Source organism: Muscardinus avellanarius, assembly GCF_963383645.1.
Source record: "Muscardinus avellanarius genome assembly, chromosome: 1".
NCBI classification, from domain to species: Eukaryota; Metazoa; Chordata; class Mammalia; order Rodentia; family Gliridae; genus Muscardinus; species Muscardinus avellanarius.
The window spans coordinates 99,377,897-99,401,438 of record NC_137786.1 but is presented as its reverse complement, the minus strand read 5'-3'; the positions used below and the strand labels follow the sequence as shown (position 1 = coordinate 99,401,438).

Below are 23,542 nucleotides of genomic sequence, written 5' to 3'. Positions count from 1 at the left end.
GTAAATTGGAGACCCTCTCTGTAGTGTCTTAAATAAAATAGCTGGGCATAGTGGCGCATACTTGTAATCCTAGTACTTGGGAGACTGAGACAGGAGGATCACAGGTTCACGGCCAGCCTCAGCTTCTTAGTGAGGTCCTCTGCAACTTAGACCCTGTGTCAAAAGAATAAAATAGGGCTGGAGGTGTGGCTCACAAGTAGAATTGCCCCTGGGTTCCATTCTTGGTACCACACACACAAACAAAACAAAACAAAACAAAAATTTAAAGTAAGAAAGAGAGAATGTAGCTCAGTGGCAAAGTGCTTTGAAAGCACAATACCCTGGAAAGGATCCCCATTGCCAAAAAGACCAAAAAAAGAAAAAAAGTAAAAAGCCAGGCATGGTGGCACACACTTGTAATCCCAGAATTCAGGAGGCTGAGACAAGGGGATCAGGGTTTGCAGCCAGCCTAAGTTACTTATTGAGGTCCTTTGCAACTAAGTGAGACCCTATTTCAAAATAAAGAATAAAAAATAAGGCTGGGGGGTGTAGCTTGGAGGTAAAATGCCCCCGGGTTCCATCTAAGTACCACAAAAAAGTAAAGATTATAAAGCTTAAGATAAAAGATTATAGTACTATTTTATCAACATACAAAATTCCTCAAACAGCCAGGGAGTGGTGGTGGCGGCGGCGGTGGCTCACGCTTGTAAACCCTGCGCTTGGGAGGCAGAGACAGGAGGATTGCACTGGTTCGAAGCCATCGCACTGGTCGAAGCCAGCCTCACTGGCTTAAGAGACCTGTTTCCAAATAAAAAAATATAAAATAGGTCTGGGAGTATAGCCTGAAGAGAGCAGGGTTTCCAGGAACCCCTGTACCACCCCCCCAAAAATTCCTCAAACAGCCTAGAACATAATTACTCAATGTTAGCTGCTGTTTTCATCATCATCATTGGTGGTATTCTTCAGGGGAGAGAGAAATTGATCACCTGAACAATTCATGGCTTCAATTGGTTTTCTAGTAGAAAATGAAATTTTACTGATAAATTCATAGATTTTTACTCAGCCCCACAGTAGGAAAGATAAAGTTTTTTGAATGTTTAGTTAGAGGTTGGGGGACATGACAAGGTACCTTATACATGAAGTAGCCATTGTAGTGATATACACACCTTTTTTTTTTTTGGTGCTGGGAATTGAATAGGGATTTACATGGGATATTGGGTTTGTGTATGCTGAGCTGTACTCCTAGCTGGCAGAATCTTGTATCTTCCATCATACAGCATCAGACTTTCCCTTTTCATGTGTTGAGGGTATTAACCTGACTTAATGTAAGTTCGTTGAATAGGTTATAACCTCTCTAAAGGATCTGTATGCAACTTACTTTGAAGTTAGCTGGTTTTTTTAGATGAATAGATAGGTAAATGAACTACATGTTTTAGCAGGCATTTCAGGATGTTTTGGAAATAATCATCTACTAAAAGATTTGTTGTGGGAATGTGGTTTTCCTTCCCCTCAGGTTTTGATGTTCCTAAGGTATATGTTATAATTAAGACTTTTAAAAACCACACTGAATGATAACACTCTTCTGCTTACCTGAAACTTGAACATAATGCTGCAGTGGAGGTTGCTAAGCTTATTAAAAGATGTGTTAAGCCGGGCATGGTGGCGCAAGCTTGTAATCCCCACGCTTAAGAGGCGGAGACGGGAGGATCGCGCAGGTTCGAAGCCAGCTACACTGGCTTAGGAGACCCTCTTTCCAAATAAAATATAAAATAGGTCTGGGAGTGTAACCCGGAGGTAGAAGGGTTTCCAGGAACACTAGTACCACCACCATCAAAAAAAAAAAAAAAAAAAGATTTGTTAAAATAATTTGATGCTGGCGGGGGGGGGGGTGGCGCACGCTTGTAATCTTAGCATTCAGGAGATAGGGACCAGAGGATCACAGTTCACAGACAGCCTCAGCTACCTAGCGAGGCCCTTCGTAACTCAGCGAGACCCTGTTTCAAAAATAAAGAGACTAGCCAGGCGTGGTGGCGCACGCTTATAATCCCCGCGCTTGGAAGGCAGAGACAGGAAGATCGTGCAGTTTCGAAGCCAGCCGCGCACGCTGGTTTAGGAGACCCTTTTTCCAAATAAAAATGTAAAAATAGGTCTGGGAGTGTAGCCCGGAGTGTACTGGGCTTCCAGGAACCCCAGTACCACCAAAAAAAAAAAAAAAATGTGCATATATATATATATATAGAGAGAGAGAGAGAGAGAGAGAGAGAGACAGACAGACAGACAGACACACACACACACACACACACACACACACACACACACTAAAAAATAGGGGTGGGGTATAGTTCAGAGGTACAGTGCCCCTGGGTTCTATCCCCAGCAACGCAAAAAAAAAAAAAAAAAAACAGTGTTTGATGAGACCAAATATTAAACACATTGCCAAACACATTTTTCTCTTTTCACTGTTTTCCTGGCATTTTAGGATTAGGTAAAGAAGAGAGAGGCAACTGATTTTCTACTTAGTTAAACTTGGCAGCTGTATAGGTATTGTTTTTATTTTATACAAAGAAATCTAGGTATAAAGACATAGAATTTGGGTCATATCTACAAAGTGGTGGGATTGGTATTTGAATACCAGAATAGAATCTTTCTGGTTTTGTTCTTTCTGATGTTTTTTGGCATGTGCCATTGTTTCTCCAAAACAGAAAGCTCAGACAGCCACTAGAGTGTTGATTCTTTGATCTTCTGAAAATACTTCATACTCTGTTCTGAGTATATGAGGAAGGAACAGGGTGGTGTGCGCAAATGAAACATTCATTGAGGAAAATAGATCATTTGAATGGTGTAATTAAAAATTATCCTTTGCAATTCTTTTATCTTCAGTAAAAACATCTTTTTTTAGGATTTTATTGCTGTAATTATATATAGTAGTGAAATTCAGAGTGATACATTCATGTAAGCACACAACATCTCTTAATGTCTTTTCCTTTGTACCCCACTCTACTACCTCCAGAAATATACTTGCCCAGTTTGAAACTTTTACAAGGTTTTGCCTTTAACTAGGTTATAGATTTTTTTTCAAGCAAATCGTCTTTCAGAATAGATAACCTCCTAAATAATGGACTTGACTGCTTATTCTAGTTTCTTCTCACATTTAAAACATGTAGGAAATTGAAATAATTGTTTTTCCTTTTAGATTAACTGCTGAAGTACTGATAGAGTTCTGCGTTTCTTCAATGAGGAACTACAGGCTGATCTTCTGCCATAATCTCAAACAACCATAAATGACAAAAGAATGCTTGCTCAGTGAGGGTAGCTGGTGCAGAAACCATTTTTTAAACTTAGTTTAAGTACTCAAAGGTAAGCTTTCAAAATAATAACTGTCCCATGCTTTATAAATTCACAAAAATTTTGGAAATTGACCCCTGAAACTGTTATTTTTTCGTTGTTGTTCTATTTTTTTTTAGTATGAGAGTTATTCTTGTAACTGCTATTTGATTATTAACTTTGAGGTCTTGTACTTATTAGCTGGCATCAGGTGTGTTGAAGAATGGATATTGCTTGACTAAGACTTTATAAATTTATGTCATAATTTTGTACCTAAATCAGTTCCCACTGTTCCTGTAAATTGGCTAGGTTGTTTCCTAATCGTGTTTTAATCCTCTCTTGATCCTGCAAGTATATAATTAAACCAGTTGGCCTTACTTTTGTAAACTTTAAAATTTTGAGATTTATCTTTGTGATCTGGAGTTGGTATCATTTTGTTCATTATCAAAAAGGTTTTCTTTTTAGGCGGGCGTAGTGGCGCACGCTTGTAATCCCAGTATTCGGGAGGCTGAGACAGGAGGATGGCAAGTTCACAGACAGCCATAGCTACTTAGTGAGTCCCTCTGCAACTCCGTGAGATCCTGTTTCAAAATAAATGCTTCTTTCTTTTTTTTTTTAAGCGGGTCTGGAGATGGAACCCGGGGCATTTGACCTCCGAGCTACACCCCCTGCCCTATTTTTTATTCTGTATTTTGAAACTGGGTCCACTGAGTTGCAGACAGCCTCACTAAGTAACTGAGGCTGTCCAGGAACCGCGATCCTCCAGGTCTCAGCTTCCCGAATGCTGGGATTACAAGCCTGCGCCACCACGCCCGGCTAATAAATGCTTATTTCAAAAATGTAAATTTTATTGGGGCATGGTGGTGTACGCTTGTAATCCCAGTACTTAGGAGGCTGAGACAGGAGATCGCACAGGTTCAAAGCCAGCCTCAGTTACTTAGGCTTTCAGCAACTTAGACCCTGTTTCAAAATAAAATATATAAAATAGGTTGGAGGTATAGCCAGGAGGTAGAAGCCCTTGGGTTCCATCTCCAGGACCACACACATACACACAAAAGTAAATTTTATTGGGACTAGTTGTTTTTTAGTGCTTCAGATATTGTAGACAGTCATCTGAGGCACTGCTTCCGCCACTACTTTACTGATTTCAGTTCCTACGAAGTTAAGACAAGTATAGATTCTGAACTAGACTGGCTCTTCAAATTTCTCTTTAAAAATAAAAACATGTTACAGTTGCTCTCTCTTGTAAAAACAAGAACTGTGATTAATCTTGTGCCTATTAGCCCATCATTATAAAAAGCGATTATTAACCCATCACTCTGTAAAAAGTGATTCTCTCTTGTTTAGGCATTTGTGAATTGAGGACTTAGATGGGTTTCTTATAGTAGAGTGCAGGGATGGATTTGGTCTAGCTTTTTACCTGTGTCATTAATAAGCTTGGTCAGTAAAGATCTTAATGGAGCCAGATTTGTCCCTTGCTAAATTTTGGATGTTTGGTTTTCCCATTGATATTAAATATGTAATACTAAGGAGCATTTAGAACTAATTTTATAGTAGAGAATATGCTTAGATAATTGAATTAAGCTGTATTTATATTGAGCTTTAGCTGAATACACCATTGGCTTGATAACTGGAACATATTTAAATAGATGAGAATACATTCAGGTGTAAATCATTTTTCTTTAATGTATTTTAGTCATATTGCCACCTGTTAATCATTATAGTCCTTTTTTTTTGTCTTTCATTTGGCAGAAAAGACAGCTTTGATTTCTGGCTGCAAAAAAGATATGAGGAAGAGCTCCTCCCCTTCCTTGAGTAACTGCAACTCCGTTCTTGCTAACAAAACATTTGGAATTCCACTTGATGAGCTGCAGCAGGGAGGACATCCAGACAATGAGGTTCCGTTCATAGTCCGCCACGTTGTGGACTATATTGAGGAACATGGTATACATTTCCTTACTTTGAGGGCTAGCTTTTGTTTTAATAAACACAACTTTCCCTTTTTGATCTTGGATTAAACATTTTTTTTAAGTATGGAAAGTGCAGAGCTTAGGAAAAAACAATAGAAATTCTTTTTAACGCTTTAGTGGTTTTTTACTTAAATTCATATACGTAGAAATGTTGGTTGATCAACGGGGGTGATAGGAATATTTTAAATGGATATAAGGGGTGGGAGAAAATAGAATATCCCTCAGAGATAGTCTATTTCTAGATGTCTAATTTGAAGGTTTTTAGCCAAATCTGGGGAGCCAAGAAAGGCTTTCCATTCATATGTGTATTTTAAGTTGGTTGGAGAATGAATATATATGATCAGGTAGTTGAAGTTACTGCTCATTTAATATTTGCTTTGAATTAATGTAGGAGGTCTGGAGCAACAAGGACTTTTTCAAGTCAATGGGAATGCTGAGACAGTGGAGTGGCTTCGTCAGAGATACGACAGTGGAGAAGAGGTTGATTTGGTTAAGGAAGCAGATGTTCCCTCAGCTATTAGTCTTCTTAGGTTTTTCCTTCAAGAACTTCCTGAACCTGTTATTCCTGGCAATTTGCATATTCACTTGATGCAGCTTTCTCAAGGTAAAATAATTTGATTCTTATCAATCATTTATTATTCAGAGTCCTTACCTTTTAGAAATTTTGATATGCAATCATATTAAGTATGGTCTTTCAGAGATTGCTTTCTTATTTTTGCACTTGGTCTTTGTGGTATATAGTCAATGAGTGGCAGTTTATTCAATCTCTGTAGTACTATTAACTTTTTTTTTTTTTTTTTTGCAGTATTGGGAGTGGAACCCAGGGGCATTCTACATCCCAGCACACCCCCAGCCCTATTTTTTATTCTTTATTTTGAAACAGGGTCTCACTGAGTTGCAAAGGGCCTAAGTAGCTGAGGCTGCCTACAAACTGTGATCCTCCTGTCCCAAATGGCTCGGATTACAAGCATGTACCACCACACTTGGCTTTAACTTTATTTTGAAAGAGGGTCTCACTGAGTTGCAGAGGGCCTCCCTAAGTAGCTGAGGCTGTCTGCAAACCATGATCCTCCAGTCTCAGCCTCCCAAATGCTGGGATTACAAGTGTGCGCCACCATGCCCGGCTGATTTTAGTTTTTTAAATAGAGTCTTGCTAGGTTGTTAAGACTGGCTTGAAATTTTGAGCCTCCTGTCTCAGCCTTCCAAGTCCTGGGATTACAGGCATGTACCCCTACACCTGGTTTATGATTTTCTTAAATAATCCTTTCTGCTAAATGCTTAGGTTGTTAAAATTAATTTTCTGCCAGTTATAGGCAACATTAATCCACAGTTGCCATTCAATTAAAAGATCAAAGTACTGGTGCATTTGATAATATTACAAAATATAGAAGTTATTGTTTGTATTTAATTTTTTTTTTTTTTTCGGTTGTGGGGATGGAACCCAGTGGCATTGTACCTCCAAGATACACTCCCAGGCCTATTTTTTTTTTTAAGTCGTTTTATTTTTGAAACGGTCTCACTAAGTTGCAAAGGGCCTCAACTATAAGTAGCTGAGGCTATTCGCGAAGCATGATTCTCCAGTCTCAGCCTTCCCAATGCTGGGATTACAAGCATGCACCACCACGCCTTGCTTGTATTTTAAATTTTAAGTGAACACCAGGCTTAGTGGCACATACCTGTAATTGTTGTACTTGAGGGGCTGAGACATGATGATTGCAGGTTCAAAGACAGCCTCAGTGACTTAGACTCTAAGCAACCAAGTCTGTTTCAAAACAACAACAAAAAAATTTTAAAAGGACTGGGGAGTGTAGCTAGGAGGTAGAATACTTCTGGGTTCAATCCCCAAAACCCCTTTTTTATAAATATTACCTCCAGATGAAATTCCCAGTCTTATCATTATATTATTATTATTTTTTTTTATTTTTTATTTTTTTATTTTTTTTATTTTTTTTGGTGGTACTGGGGGTGGAACCCAGAGGCTTTCTACCTCCGGCTATACTCCCAGACCTTTTTTATATTTTATTTGGAAACAGGGTCTCACTAAGTTGCTGAGAGCCTTACTAAGTAGCTGAGGCTGGCTTAGAACCCATGCGATCCTTCCGTCTCAGCACGGGGATTACAAGTGTGCGCCACTACGCCTGGCTTGTTATTTTATTATTTTGAAACAGCATCTTGCTAAGTTAATTTTTATTTAGTTTTTTGTGGTACTGAGAATGGAAACAGGGGCCTTCTAACTCTGAGCTACACCTTCAGACCTATATATATATTTTTTTAAATTTGGAAATAGGGTCTCTTAAACCAGTGGAGGCTGGCTTCGAACCTGCGCCATCCTCCTGTCTCAGCCTCCCAAGCACGGGAATTACAAGCGTGCGCCACCACACCCGGCCTATTTTATATTTTTTATTGGAAACAGGGACTTAACTAAGTTTTGGAGGGCCTTATTAAGTTGCTGGCACTGGCTGCAAACTTATAATCCTCCTGGCTCTTCCTCCCAAGTACTCGGATTATATGTGTGCAACCATTACACCCAGCTCTTTTATTTTATTTTATTTTTTTGTGGTACTGGGGATGGAACCCAGGGGATTTCTACTTCCAGGCTACAGTCCCAGACCTATTTTTTTATATTTTATTTGGAAACAGCGTCTCACTAAGTTGCTGAGAGCCTCATTAAGTAGCCGAGGCTGGCTTCGAACCTGTGCAATCCTCCTGTCTCAGTCTCCCAAGTTCTAGGATTACAAGCATGTGCCACCACACCTGGCTTTTATTTTTCGTTTTGAAACAGGGCCTTGCTAAGTTGCTGAGACTGGCTTTGAACCTGTGATCCTTCTGTCTCAGCCTACCAAGTACTGGGATTTATAGGCATGAGCCCCAGAAACAGCCTCAGATGTAGAATGCCCCTGGATTTAATCCCCAGTAACACATAAACACACAATAATTTGCAGAAAAGTACAAAATGAAATACAATTGGGTTGATATTAAATACAGATGCAATAAATTGCTTCATTTTGAGACCAGAAAAATTACCTCTCCTCAATGGGGATACTTTTGTTAATGAAAATTCATTGCAATGAAAAGCATAAGGCCTAGCTTCTGTGATAAAATTCACTTAAGACCCAGGTGTGGTGGTGCATGCTTGTAATCCCAGCATTGGGGAGGCTGAGACAGAAGGGTCACAGTTCACGGACAGCCTCAGCTACTTAGTGTGGCCCTTTGCAAGTCAGTGAGACCTTGTTTCAAAATAAAGAATATAGGGCTGGGGGTATAGCTTGGAGGTAGAATCCTTGGTTCCATCCCCAGCACTGTAAAAAAAAAAAAAAAAAAAAATCACTGAAGAAACCAATCACAACTAAGTGTAGTGGCCCAAACCCCATATCCCAGCTATTTAAGTAGGCTTAGGCAGGAGGATCACAAGTTTGAAGCCAGTCTGGGATACTCAAAAAGTAAAAAGGACTGGAGAGATAGCCTATGGGTAGAATATTGCTGATTTTAATCTCCAGTACCACCAGTAAATAAATAAATAAAAATGAAAGAAGAAAGAAACCAATGAGAGAATCAGAATAGAAACAGAAGACCTTTTGAGTTCTGATTTTCTGAATTTAACTATTCTTTTTACAATGTCCATTGAAAGAAGAAAGATACTGTCACCCTGTTCATTCCTTGTTTCCCCATTCATACAAGTGGAAAAGTATCACTGATACTGTATTAACTTGTTGAATTGCATATCTACTCAATAGTAGGTTGTGTTGACTGGCATCAGACTTCTTATAGTTGGCACTAGTTTGGACAGGTATAGTCATGTAAGAGACAGTATGGTGAAAATTAAAAATAAAATTAAAGAACTGGGGCCAGTGAGTAATAGATGAGGAAACTGTCCTCTAGCAATTTAGAGGTTGGTTTTTTTTTCTCCACCTCCCCCTTTACAACACTTCTCCTACTTAAGTGAAATGTAAAGCCCTAAGGCATTTTTCCTCTAGTAAAGGAAGTGCAGTTTTGAATTATTACAGTAAAAAGGTGATGTGGGTGGAATAATGTGAACTTGGCAAAATATCTGAGCTTTACTTTTTTATTTCATTATGAAAACCTGTCATTATATTTTATAGATTATAATAATGAAGATGAATTTGGAAGAAAGTTGAGGTTCCTTTTGCAACAGCTTCCACCTGTTAATTACAGTTTGTTAAAGTTTCTCTGTAGATTTTTAGCCAACGTAGCAGCACATCATGAAGAAATTTGGTCTGCAAATTCTTTGGCAGCTGTCTTTGGTCCAGATGTTTTTCAGTAAGTCATTTTACAGATTTTTGTTTAATTTTTAAAAGCGTATTTGTGAAGTAGACTCATTATATTGTTTCCCAAGGATCATAGGATGCTTGATAAGCCATTATTTTTTAATAGTATATCTGATTAATCCTTGTAGCATTTCTGTGAACAGGGTACAAATTAGGTAGGTTTTACAGATGGGAAAACTGAGATACAGAATGATGACATAAATTGCTCAGGTTTATAAAGTGACTCATTGGTGTTCTTCTTTTATTATGATTAATTTAAGAGCTTGATTCAATGTAGACTTTTATTCTTAGCATTTATACAGATGTGGAAGATATGAAAGAGCAAGAAATTGTGAGCAGGACAATGGCAGGACTTCTGGAAAATTACTATGAGTTTTTTGAGAATGAAGAGGAAGATTTTTCATCAAATGATTTGAGTTCTATTACAGAACAGGTGAGAATAATTTTAAATTTTATTTGAAAGAGTTTTGGTTGTTAGAATATGCTCTCACAGGCTTGACACAGCTTATACAGAATTTAAGTGACAAGCTGGAGGTAATTCTCTTGATTAATACTGCAATCAGTAGCTGACACATCCTGGATATGGGTTTGATCCCCTCTCCCAACTTTATGTCCTCAATTTGAGTAATGAGGAAAAAGCGTTTTTGTTTGTTTGTTTGTTTTATTATATTGTATTTTTTGTGGTGCTGAGAATCAAACCCTGGGCCTTGACCATGATAGATAAATACCTTACCACTGAGCTAAAACCCCAACCTGGAAAAAGGATTTAAATCAAATTATATGGTAGAGATTTTTGTCTTTTTAAATTTTTTTCCTGTTAGTCGAGTGTGGTGGCTCATGCTTGTAATCCCTGCACTTGAGAGGCTGAGACAGGAGGATGGCGCAGGTTCGAAGCCAGCCTCAGCTGGCTTAAGAGACCCTGTTTCCAAATAAAATATAAAATATGTCTGGGAGTATAGTCCGGAGGTACAAGGGTCCTGGGTTCCATCCCCAGTACCATTAAAAGAAAAAAAAATTCCTGTTAATTTAGGTATTGTTTATTTTGTAAAAATAGTGTGGTTTTTGTGGTGTGGAAAAAAAAAAAACTAAGCAAAGTGCTAGGGATAGAATCCAGGGGCATTCTACCTTTGAGCTACTCCTCAGCTGTAATTTATTTATTTATTTATTTATTTATTTATTTATTTATTTATTTGGTACTGGGGATGGAACCTAGGGGCATTCTACCTCTAAGCTATAGCCCCCCCAGCCCTATTTTTTATTCTTTATTTTGAAACAGGGTTTCACATCTTACTAAGTCACTGAGGCTGTTTACGAACTGCTATCCTTTGTCTTAGCCTCCCAAATGCTGGGATTACAAGCATTTAAGTTGCTCATTAAGTTGCTGACGCTTACCTTGAACCTGCAATTTTCTTATCTCAGCTTCCTGAGTAGCTGAGATTATAGGCATGAACCACTGTGCCCAACTATAGATTCATAGTTTATGTTGCATTTAATTTTTTAAAATTCTATTGACTTTAGAATGTTAAAATCCATCTGAAGTTTTATTTTGATTTTTTGAGATTATTGCTATGGCCTTATGGTTGAGACTGTTAAAGAATCCTAGTATTTTTCCCATTATGAAATGGGAATATTGAAGCAGTGTAATTGCAATTATATTATTATTATATTATATTTATAATAATATAATTTATAATTTATAAATAATATTTATAATTTATAATTTATAATAATATTATAATAATATAATTATATTATTATAGAGCCATATTAGTCATGACTCCTAATGTTTAGAATATACAATTTTAGATCTATTTGGACGTTTATCTTCTAAAGTGATTTGCCACATTTTTTTTTTTTTGTCTTTTGGGGAGAGGGTTTTTAGAGATTGAATGTGTTCATGAGCATTCTGCCTCTAAGCTTACATCCCCAACCATTTTATTTTTATTTTTCTTTGTGGGGTGGTACTGGGAATGGAACCCAGGGTATTCTACCTCTGAGTCACATCCCTAGACCTATTTTACTCTTTATTTTTTATATTTATTTATTTATTTATTTATTTTTGTGGTACTGGGGATGGAACTCAAGGACATACTACCTCTGAGCTACACCACCAGCCGTATTTTTTATTCTTTATTTTGAAACAGAGTCTCACTGAGTTGCAAACAGCCTAAATAGCTGAGGCTGTCTGTGAACCATGATCCTCCTGTAACAGGCTCCCGAATGCTGGGATTACAAGCGTGCCTCACCATGTCTGGCATATTCTTTATTTTGAAACAGGGCCTCACTAAGAAGTTTAGACTGACCATGAACCTGTGATCCTCCTGTCTCAGCCTCCCAAGTACTGGGATTGCAGGCATGGACCATCATACATGACTGGCACCAGACAGACATTCATTAAGCTAAACTCTATGAAGCTTGCATATATTATAGGGGTGGAATAGTGCTGCTACTTAATTTTTTATGGATAATAATTACCTTATTTAAATATACATATATATATAGGGCCGGGCATGGTGGTGCAATCCTGGCGCTTGGGAGGCGGAGACAGGAGGATCGCGCAGGTTCAAAGCCAGCCATGGTGGCTTAAGAGACCCTGTTTCCAAATTCAAAAAATATATAAAATAGGTCTGGGAGTGCAGCCCGGAAGTAGAAGGGTTTACAGGAACCCCAGTACCACAAGGAAAAAAAAATATATATATATATATAATATTACAGTAAAATATCTTGCTTTTATACACACCTACTTTTCTCCTGCTCCCTTGTTCATTTCTTATGTTTTTCCAGAGTTTTAAAAATACAAATTAAATATTTTCTCAGTTTTTTGTGCTGGAGCAGAGTAGCTGCTTAAGAAATAATTGTTATGTAACAAACAATTGGCTTTTCTTGTCTTTTCTTTTCTTTTTTTTCATACTAGAGCTTGAACCCAGAAGCATTCTATCTCTGATCCATTCCCCAAGCCATTTTTATTTTTTGTTGTGAAATAAGGTCTCACTAGGTTGCTGAGAATCTTGCTAGGTTGCTGAGACTGGCTTTGAACCTGGGATCTTCCTGTCTCAATCTCCAGGTTGTGTGCCACCAAGCTTTGCCTTTCTAGGTTTTTTAAGCAGAAAAGTGGTACCATATAGACTAATCTGATCAGGGCTTTGTGTTTATCATTTATCAGTTTATCTTAGAGATTTTTCTAATTAGAATATAGGGAGTGGCTAGGCATGGAGGTGCATGCCTATAATCCCAGTATTTGGGAGGCTGAGGCAGGAGAATGTAAGAAGGTTCAGGCCAGCCTCCAGAGTGATTTGACAAGACAGACTCTCAGCAACTTAGTGAGACTCTGTTTCAAAATTAAAAAAAATAATAATAAAAGGGCTAGGTATAATTTGGAAGTAGATTGTCTCCAGGTTCAGGCTCCAGTATCGCGCTCGCGCGCGTGCGTGCATGCGTGCGTGCGTGTGTGTGTGTGTGTGTGTGTGTGCGCGCGCGCGCGCATATATATGTGTGCAGATCTCTTATTTTTTACATCTATAGTTTCCTCTTGTCTGAATCGAAAATTAGCATTTATTGCATTTATAGTACCATTGCTATTTGAAAAGGTGATAGTATATTCAGGTTTTCTTAGAAAAAGTTCTAGCTTACATCTGTTGTAATATTTAGTGGCTCCACCTATCACTCAAAGGTGTTCAGGTGTTGATAATAAAGTATACGATCACAGCTCGACCTCCGAGCTACACTTCCTGCTCTATTTTTTATTCTTTATTTGTAACAGTCTCACTAAGTTGTGGAGGGCCTAAGTAGCTCAGGCTGTCCACAAACTTGTGATCCTTCTTCTCAGCCTCCTGAATGCTGGGATTACAAGCGTGTGCCACCACGCCCGGCCACACTTTTTTTTTTTTTTTTTTTTTTTTTTGTGGGTCTGGGGATGGAACCCAGGGGCATTTGACCTCTGGGCTACACCCCCTGCCCTATTTTTTATTCTTTATTTTGAAACCGGGTGTCACTGAGTTGCAGAGGGCCTCACTAAGTAGCTGAGGCTGTCCACGAACCGCGATCCTCTAGGTTTCAGCCTCCCGAATGCTAGGATTATAAGCGTGCGTCACCTTGCCCGGCTCACACTTTTTTTTAATCTAATGCCAGATTACAGCATGTAAGGTGTAAACAGTATAATCATTAATATAATAATCGGTGTATATATACATTTTGTATATGAAGTAAATCAAATGGGTATAATTTATAGCTTGAATCAGTAGTATGTGGACATTTTGACACTTTTATGTTTAGAATTAGGGTCTTTGTGTGCTAGGCAAGCACTCTTCTACTGAGCTATATCACCAACCCCTTGACTTTTTTTTTTTTTTTTTGGCAATATAGGGGATTGAACCTTGGAACTACACACCAGCCCTATTTGTTATTCTTAATTTTGAAACAGGGTCTCACTAAGTTGTGTAGGGCCCACTAAGTAGCTGAGACTGGCCACAAAATTGCAATCTTCCTGTCTTAGGTTCCCAATTACTGGGATTATAAGTGTGCACCACCATAACTGCTTGACTTTTTGTGTGTGTGTGTGTGTGTGTGTGTGTGTGTGTGGTACTGGGGGTGGAACCCAGGGGCTTTTCTACCTCATACTTTTATTTGGAAACAGGGTCTCACTAAGTTGCTGAGAGCTTCACTAAGAAGCTGAGGCTGGCTTTGAACCTGCACGATCCTTCTGTCTCAGCCCCCCAAGTGCTGGGATTACAAGTGTGTGCCACCACACCCGGCGACATATGTTTTTAAGGTTTTAAAAATATAATATATAGTTTCTGGCTTAAAAATAATTAAAATAGGCCGGGTGTGGTGGCGCACGCTTGTAATCCCCGCGCTTGGGAGGCTGAGACAGGAGGATCGCACAGGTTCGAAGCCAGCCTCAGCTACTTAGTGAGGCTCTCAGCAACTTAGTGAGACCCTGTTTCCAAATAAAATATAAAAAAGGTCTGGGAGTATAGCCCGGAGGTAGAAAGCCTCTGGGTTCCACCCCCAGTACCACACACACACACAAAATAATAATAATTAAAATAAGGAAGTGATACATCTTTTCCAAATTATTTTTACTTGAAAGAAATAGACAAATAGAGATGCTTTCAACATTAATGTCTTTTGATGCATATTAAGTAATCCCATCTATTAAAAAACCAGTGACGCCAACTTGACCTAATATTTATATCTTGGCTCCTAAAATATGCAGAGTATACCTTATGTTTTATATTGTAGGCTTTCAGATATTTCTATCATCTGATTTTCTTATATATGCTGACACATCTCATGTATTTCATTAGAATTTTTGTATTTTTTTGTGAATGGTACTGGGGATATGAACCCAGAGGCATTCTATCTTCAAGCTATACCCCAGCCCTATTTTTTCTTTCTTCTTTCCTTCCTTTCTTCCTTTCTCTCTATCTCTTTTGTGGTAATGAGGGTAGAACCCAGGGGCTTTTCTATCTGTGGGTTATACTCCCAGATCTATTTTATACTTTATTTGTTAACAGGGTCTCACTAAATTGCTTAGAGCCTCACTAAGTAGCTGAGGCTGGCTTCGGATCTGTGTTTTCCTCCTATCTCAGCCTCCCAAGCGCTGGGATTATAAGTGTGCGCCACCATGCCCAGCTTATTTTTTATTTTTATTTTATTTATTTATTTATTGATTGATTGATTAAAGTACTGGGGATGGAACCTAGGGGCCTTCTACCTCTGGGCTACACCCCCAGACCTATTTTATATTTTATTTGGAAGCAGGGTCTCACTAGATGCTGAGGCTGGCTTTGAACCTGTGATCCTTCTGTCTCAGCCTCCCAAGTACTGGGATTACAAGCATGTGCCACTGTGCCCAACTCTATTCTTTATTTTGAAACAGCGTCTTACTAAATTACAGAGAGCCTCACTAAGTAGCCGAGACTGGCTGTGAACCTGCAGTCCTTCTGTCTCAGCTTCACCACTGTTGGGATTACAAGCATGTGCCATCATTACAGCTAGGACTTTTGTATTTTTTAAGTACGAGAAAAAAATTGACTTAAAATACATGTGCTTAAGCAGGTGTGGTGTCTCTTTCTCTCGCTCTCTCTCGCGCTCTCTCTCACACACACACGCTTACATAAATAGAGCAATAGTTAAATAATACCAGGAAGTAGTGTTATATTCTGCAGATTTGTCCATGAATAGAAAAGAGGATTGTCAGCATATTGTATAGGATATGCCCCATAGATGGGAATAATGTATTAGGTCCTGAGAATGATGTGTATTTAATTATCTTAACCTGCCTTGGTAATTACGAGAATTTTTTTTAGCCATTTTTATTGTAAATTTCTGAGTTAAAATTCATTATAAGCAACAAAAAAAAAGATTGGGAGGCTTTTTTTTATATTTTTTAAGGCAGAAATGGTAATATATGTTTGATTTGTGAAGCAGAATTGACAAGATATTCAAGTGAAAGTAAAGTATCCTCACATTCAGTGGAAGTTGCTATGTGTTTAATTTGTCCATCTTAAATTCTGCTAATGTCTAATCTACATATTTAAGAATTTAAGCAAACATGAACCATCTGGCATTGCTTTTGCTTTTTCTCCTGATTTTTATATTTGAAAACAGCAAAAGTTTAACTAGTACTTTCTTCTTTGAAGTTTTATCCCATTAATGCAAGTAATTTGTCTGTTAAAATCTTCTCAGCATAGTATTATCTTTGTTAATTGTATAAGAGAGATGTTTGGAGATGATGAATAGGGAGTGTTTGAGAAATGACCCAGTGTCAAGTAGACTTTATATGGGATCCTTAAATGAAAGCGAATCCAGTAGAGTGGATTGAAGATGGAGGTGATAATACTGTTTCTTTGTACATTTGAGAAGGCAGGTAGCAGCGTTCTCCACAAGCTGGAGTCTGGAGAGCAGGCATTTCACGAGGCCATAGAGAAGGGAATTACAACAGTCAAAGAAAGAAGAGATGTAAGTATGGATGAGGGTTTTCTATAAGTGAAGTTGAGGCTGCTACTTACAAAGAGCAGATTCAAAGTAACTTAATAGAATAGGGTATTGGTAAGCAGAAGGTCAAATTAACAAGGAAAGGATGAAAAAGTGTTGAAAATAAGTGTGAGAGAGCGAGCACTTTACTCTGTCGTTAATGCTTACTCTTTTTTTTTTTTTTTTGCTGGTCTGGGGATGGAACCCAGGGACATTTCGACCTCTGAACTATACCCCCTGCCCTAATTTTATTCTTTATTTTGAGAGAGGGTCTCACTAAGTTGCAGAGGGCCTAAGTAGCTGAGGCTGTCTGTGAATTGCAATCATCCAGTCTCAGCCTCCCCCAAATGCTGGGATTACAAGTGTGCGCCACCATGCCCGGCTTTTTTTGCTTACTCTTGCTTTTTTTTTTTTTGGTGTATGTGTGTTATTGGGGTTGAAACTCCAAGCTATACTATACCTTCCAGCCCTTTTTATTTTGAAACAGTCTTGCTAAATTGCTGAGAGTCTTGCTACATTGTTTAGGCAATCCTTAAACTGTCATCCTCCTGTTTTAGCTTCCCAAATACTAGGATTATAGGCATGTTCCACTATTCCCTGCTTTCTCAAAATAATAGTGAATTCTTCCTAGAGGAAGCTACATTGAGAGACTTTGAAGTTGGGATTTGAGAGAAGAAAAACTCACAAGCTATTGTTATTGCCACATTTTAGTTGATTATTGGTGAAAATATTGGAGAATGTCAGTTAATTTACATAAAGTTTATTGAAATATAATACTTCAGTCTAGTGAAATATAAGGCTTTCATAGTTCTTAAGGGTTATTGTCTATACAGTCAATGATTTAAAGAGGTATGATGTACTATATGTTAAAATAGTAGTACCTGTGTATCAAAATGTGTGGACTGAATACCTGTTTATTCTGTTTTCAAAGCTATCTTAAAATATTTTGATATTCTGCATTTGTACTCAAGCTTTTATTATTCAGCCATAATAATTACACACACACACACACACACACACACACACACATGTATGTGTGTGTATATATACACGTGTGTGTGTGTGTATATTTGTGTGTGTGTGGTACTGGGAGTGGAACCCAGGGACTTTTCTACCTCTAGGCTATATTCGCAAACCTATTTTATACTTTTATTTGGAAACAGGGTCTCTCAGTAAGTTGCAGAGAGCCTCACTAATAATAATAATAATAATAATAATAATAATAATAATAGTGAAAACACTATTCTCCCCCTCCCACTTAATGTACTAGGTATATATTGCTTAGCATTCTCTTGGCTCATTTAATTAAATACATAAATGAGAAAAAGATTATTTTCACTCTTTTTTTTTTTTCATGTACTGGGGATGGAAGCCAGGGGCATTCTACTTTCGAGCTACACCCTGATCTCTATTTTTTTATTCTTTATTTTGAAACAGGCTCTCACTGAGTTGCAAAGGGCTTCACTAAGTAGCTGAGGCTGGCTTCCAACCTGTGCAATCCTCCTGTCTCAGCCTTCCAAGCACAGGGATTACAAGTGTGCGCCACCACGCCTGGCCATTCTTTAAAATTTAAGCTGATCTATCCCATTTATAAAGGTATCTCTACTAGTTTCACTAACATGTAGGGAAAGGCAAGAAGGGAGAGTGGGATGGGATATGGAAGGAAATATACCAAGTGAAGTATGCATATATATATATCCTGTTGAATCTCACTATAATTTATATAATTACAATGCAAAAATAAAAGCATAACAAAGTGTACATGAGAATATATGTATATATTTCTTTCTTTCTTTTTTTTTTTTTTTTTTTTTTTTGGTGATACTGGGGGTGGAACCCTTCTACCTCTGGGCTGTACTCCCAGACCTATTTTATATTTTATTTGGAAACAGGGTCTCTTAAGCCAGAGAGGTTGGCTTCGAACCTGCGCAATCCTCCTGTCTCCACCTCCCAAGCCTTGGGTATTACAAGTGTGCGCCACCACGCCCGGGATGAGAATATATATTTTATTTATTTATTTATTTATTTATTTATTTATTTATTTATTTATTTATTTATTTATTTATGGGTCTGGGATGGAACCCAGAGGCATTTGACCTCTAAGCTACACCCCCTGCCCAATTTTTTATTCTTTATTTTGAAACAGAGTCTCACTGAGTTTCGAAGGGCTCACTAAGTAGCTGAGGCTGCCCATGAACCACGATCCTCCAGTCTCAGTCTCCCAAATGCTGGGATTACAAGCGTGCACCACCATGCCTGGCTCGAGAATATATATTCTTAAACAACCTAATCTATCATTTGAAGTTTTTACATTTTACCTCTTGGTTAATTACCATTTAAACCAGTGATTTTTGGGTTCCCTTCCCCCATCACCATTATAAAATGTGCAGGATAGATGAAGAATGTCTTTTATAAGTACAACAAATTAAAATCTGGTATGTATACTCTTTTTGTTGTTGTTGTTGTTGCAGTACTGGGGATTGAATCCAGGAACTTTCTGCCTCTAAGCTATACCCTCAGACCTATTTTTTTTTTTTTTTTTTGCAGTACTGGGAATGGAACCCAGGGGCATTGTACCTTCGAGCTACACCCCCAGCCTATTTTTTTAGTCTTTTTATTTTTGTCTTTTTTTTTTTTTTTTTTTTTTTTTTTGCGGTATGGGGATGGAACCCAGCTGGCATTCTACCTCCAAGCTACACCCCCAGCCCTATTTTTTTATTCTTTATCTTGAAACAGGTGTCACTGAGTTGCAAAGAGCCTCACTAAGTAGCTGAGGCTGTTCGCGAACCGCAATCCTCCTGTCTCAACCTCCCAAATGCTGGAATTGCAAGCGTGCACCACCACGCCCGGCTTAGTCTTTTTATTTTTTAGTTTTTTTATTTTTTAGTGGTACTGGGATTCCTGGAAGCCCTTCTACCTCCGGGCTATACTCCCAGACCTATTTTATACTTATTTAAATTTGGAAACAGGGTCTCTTAAGCCAGCGGCTTCAAACCTGCGTGATCCTTCCGTCTCCACCTCCTAAGCGCGGGGATTACAAGTGTGCACTACTACATCTGTCAGTCTATTTATTTTTGAAACAGGTTCTCACTGAGTTGCCAAGGGCCTCGCTAAGTAGCTGAGGCTAACCGTGAACCATGATCCTCTGGTCTCAGCCTCCTGAATGCTGGTATTACAAGTGTGTGCCACCAAGCCTGGCTCCCCAGCCCCATTTTTTATTCCTTATTTTGAAATAGGGTCTCACTAAGTTGTGTAGGGCCTAAGTAGCTAAGACTGGCTGTGAACCCACAATCCTCCTGTCTCAGCCTTCCAATACTGAGATTACAAATGTGTACCACCATGCCCATTTTGCTCTATAATCTTTATATATGAAGTAATTAGCCCACAAAATGAGGTTATATGAAATAAATAGTTTTACAAATTGAGGTCATTAACTATTGTTGGTAATGAATTTTAAGTGAGCCATCTGAGTACTGACCTTGATACAAAAAGCAGTTTCCTTGGCCAGGGGAATGAGTTGGGGCACACTTGTAATTTCAGTACTTAGGAATCTTTTTCTTTCTTTCTTTTCTTTCTTCCTTCCTTCCTCCTTTCTTTTCTTTCTTTCCTCCTTTCTTTCTTTCCTTCTTTCTTTTTATCTGTACTGGGGATTGAACCCAGGGGCATTCTACCTTCGAGTTATACTCCAGCCCTATTTTTTCTTTATTTTGAAACAGGGTCTCACTGACTTACAAAGGGCCTCACTAAGTAGCTGAGGCTGTTTGTGAACCATGGTCCTCCTGTCTCAGCCTCCCAAATGCTGGGATTACAATTTGGGAATCTTTTTTTTTTTTTTTTTTGGCATGTCTGAGGATGGAACCCAGGGGTATTTTATCTTCAAGCTACACCCCCTGCCCTATTTTTTATTCTTTATTTTGAAACTGGGTCTCACTGAGTTGCAGAAGGCCTCATTAAGTAGCTGAGGTTGTCCGCAAACCGCGATCCTCCTGGGATTACAAACTTGGGAATCTTAAAACAGGAGAATCGCAGGTTCCAAGCCAGCCTCAGCAACTTGGCAAGATCTTCTCTCTCTCAAAAAAAAAGGGAGGGGGAGGGTTCTAGAAATGTAGCTTGGAGGAAGAATGCCCATATGTTCAGCCCCCAGGACCCAAAAAACAAAACCTACTCTATTGTACTCTTTATTTATTTATTTGGTTATTGGGGATTTACCCAGGGATATTCTACATTTGAGCTATACCCCCAGCTTAGCATATTTTAATTTTTTCAGTTTAAAAACATTTTCTCCCAGCTGGAGGTGTTGGTGACATTTGTAATCCCAGTAACATGATGCCCTCTGCAATTTAGTGAGACCCTGGTTCAAAATAAAAAATAAAATAGGACTAGGAGTATAGCTCAGAAATAGAATGACCTTGAGTTCAATCCCCAGTACCACAAAGGAAAAATATTTTTTTCCGTGTGTGTGTGTGTGTGTGTGTGTGTGTGTGTGTGTGTGTGTTAATGGGGATGGAATCTAGGGGCTTTCTACCTTCAGGCTAGACCCAGACCTATTTTTATATTTATTTGGAAATGGTCTCACTAAGTTGCTGAGAACCTAAGTATCTGAGAATAGCTTCCAATTTGCGCAATCCTTCTGTCTCAGCCTCCCAAATACTGGAATTACAAGCATGCACCACCTCACCAGGCTCCTTTTGTTCATTTGAAACAGGGTCTTAATAAATTACTTATGCTGGACTTAAAGCCTGTGGTTCTCTTAATTCAGCCTCCCAGGCCACCATGCCTGGTTTATGTTGTACGTGTGTGTGTGTGTGTGTTAGTTTTGGGGGATTGAACCCAGGGGCATCCTACCTTCCAGTTATACCCCTAGCCCTTTTGTTTGTTTGTTTGTTTGTTTATATATATATTTATTTATTTATTTTTGCTGTACTAGGGATGGAACAGGGGCATTCTACCTCTAACCTACACTCCTAGCCTTATTTATTTTTTATTTTGAAACAGTCTCACTGAGTTGCAAAGGGTGTTACTAAGTAGTAGCTGAGGCTGTCGGAGAACTACTATCCTCCTGTCTCAGCCTCCCAAATGCTGGGCTTACAAGCATGTGGCACCACGCCCTGTTATATATATATATATATATTTTTTTTAATTTTTTATTTTTTTTTGTAAACAGAGTCTCACTAAATTGCTGAAGCTGGAATCGAACCTGTGATCCTCCTGTTTCAGCTTCCCAAGTACTGGGATTATGGGCATGCACCACCACCACACCCAGCTGTATTGTATTTTTAACTGCACAGTCCATGTATTTATTGATTAGGTGTATTATAGAATTTCACAGTATAATTATCTTTCTTTGCAGTTTTACTTTCTGACTGTATTCTTTCAACTCTGTTTGTATGTTTATTAGGGAAAACACTACAGTTCTGTGGTTAGAATGGACAAAAAGTATTACTGGCAATTGAACTCAGGGCATTCCATCTCCAAGTTATACCCCCAGCAGTATATTAATTTTTATTTTGAAACAAGGTCTCACTAAGTTGCCAAGGTTGGTGCAAACTTGCAATCCTCCAGTCTCAGCCTCCCAAGTTATTGGGATTGTAGGCATGCAATAGGTTGTAGATTGCAGGGGATTGAACCTAGGGCCTTGAGCATACTGATCACATGCTCTATAACACTGAGTTATGCCTCCACACCTGAAGTGTACTTTATTGCTTTTTCTTTTTTTTTTTTTTCTTTTTTTTTTTTCTTCTTCTTGCAGTACTAAGGATGAAACCCAGGGACATTCTATCTCCAAGCTACATCCCAGCCCCATTTTGTATTCTTTATTTTGAAACAGGGTCTCACTGAGTTCCAAAGGGCCTCAGGATGTAGCTGAGGCTTTCAGTCTTATTAGTATTCCAAGTGATGTATTAATTCAGATACTTTCTGCTTCAAAACAGTGTCTAGTTTATAGTTTTATTTATTTTTTTATTTGTTTTGTAGTACTGAGGATTCAAGCCAGACCTTGTTCGTGCTAGACAATTACCACTGCACTACCTCTTTAACTCTTTTGATTTTATTTTCTACTTTTTTTTTTTTTTTCTTGTGGTGCTGGGAATGGAACCCAGGAGCATTTTATCTCCGAGCTACATCCCCAGCCCTATTTTTTAATTCTTTATTTTGAAACAGGTTGTCACTGAGTTACAAAGGACTTACTAATTAATTGGATGAGGCTGTCTGTGAACCACGATCCTCCTATCTCAGCCTCCTGAATGTTGGGATTACAATATGCGCCACCATGACCGGCTTAATTTTTTATTTTGAATCAGTGTTTCAGTGCGTTGCTGAGGGTCTTCCTAAGTTGCTGAGCCTAGCCTTGAACCTGTGATTCTCCTGTCTCAGCCTCCCAAATACTGGGATTATAGGCATGGGCCACTGTGTCTAACTAGTTTTTTTTTTTTTATATGAAAGAGTTGGCAGTTACTTCAAAGAGAGGTTGGTCCTGGGAAGTGAAATAAAATACTAATTGATTTTTTGTTTAAAATTTTCTTAAGAGTGATACGTATAAGTTGTGTCAAATAACAGTTTCAATAAATTTTGATTCTGAGTTTTATTTGTATAGGTTAATGAACTCTCTGAGGAAGAGGAAGATGAAAAGCTGGAACATATAGAAGAACTTCCAGAAGAGGGTGCAGAAAAATCAAATGACATGCAAGAGGTGGTGCAATTACGGATGACTGAAAACATCCTGGAATCAAATAATGTTAAAGCATCAACAAGGTAAATTACTTCAGTTAAGTGAACTTTAGCTGTGTGTGTGTGTGTGTGTGTGTGTGTGTGTGTGTGTGTGTGTGTGTATGTATGTATGTGTGTTACGAGGGATTGAACTGAGGGGCATTCTAGCTTCAAGCTTATTTTATTCTTTACTTTGAAACAGGGACTCACAAGTTCCTCAAGTTGGCCGCAAACCTGGGATTCTGTATCTCAGCCTTCCAAATTTCTGATTACAAATGCGCACCACTACACCTGCCTGAA

The 23,542-nt window shown here is 38.4% G+C and overlaps 1 protein-coding gene across 12 annotated transcripts in view; it reads left to right on the top strand.

The window, feature by feature from the left end:
• Nucleotides 1-5,090: 5,090 nt before the first annotated feature.
• FAM13B (family with sequence similarity 13 member B) overlaps nt 5,091-23,542 on the top strand; it is a gene marked incomplete at both ends in the record, with an annotated part of 70,359 nt that continues 51,907 nt past the window's right edge. For 11 of the 12 annotated variants that reach the window (XM_080689481.1, XM_080689475.1, XM_080689473.1 and 8 more), the window contains 5 exons: nt 5,091-5,247; nt 5,665-5,877; nt 9,374-9,551; nt 9,851-9,992; nt 23,130-23,287. In XM_080689481.1, the coding sequence (XP_080545607.1) occupies nt 5,091-5,247; nt 5,665-5,877; nt 9,374-9,551; nt 9,851-9,992; nt 23,130-23,287 (848 nt within the window). Of the gene's footprint in view, nt 5,248-5,664; nt 5,878-9,373; nt 9,552-9,850; nt 9,993-16,426; nt 16,523-23,129; nt 23,288-23,542 lie in introns of all 12 variants that reach the window. The other variant, XM_080689470.1, reaches the window with a different exon arrangement.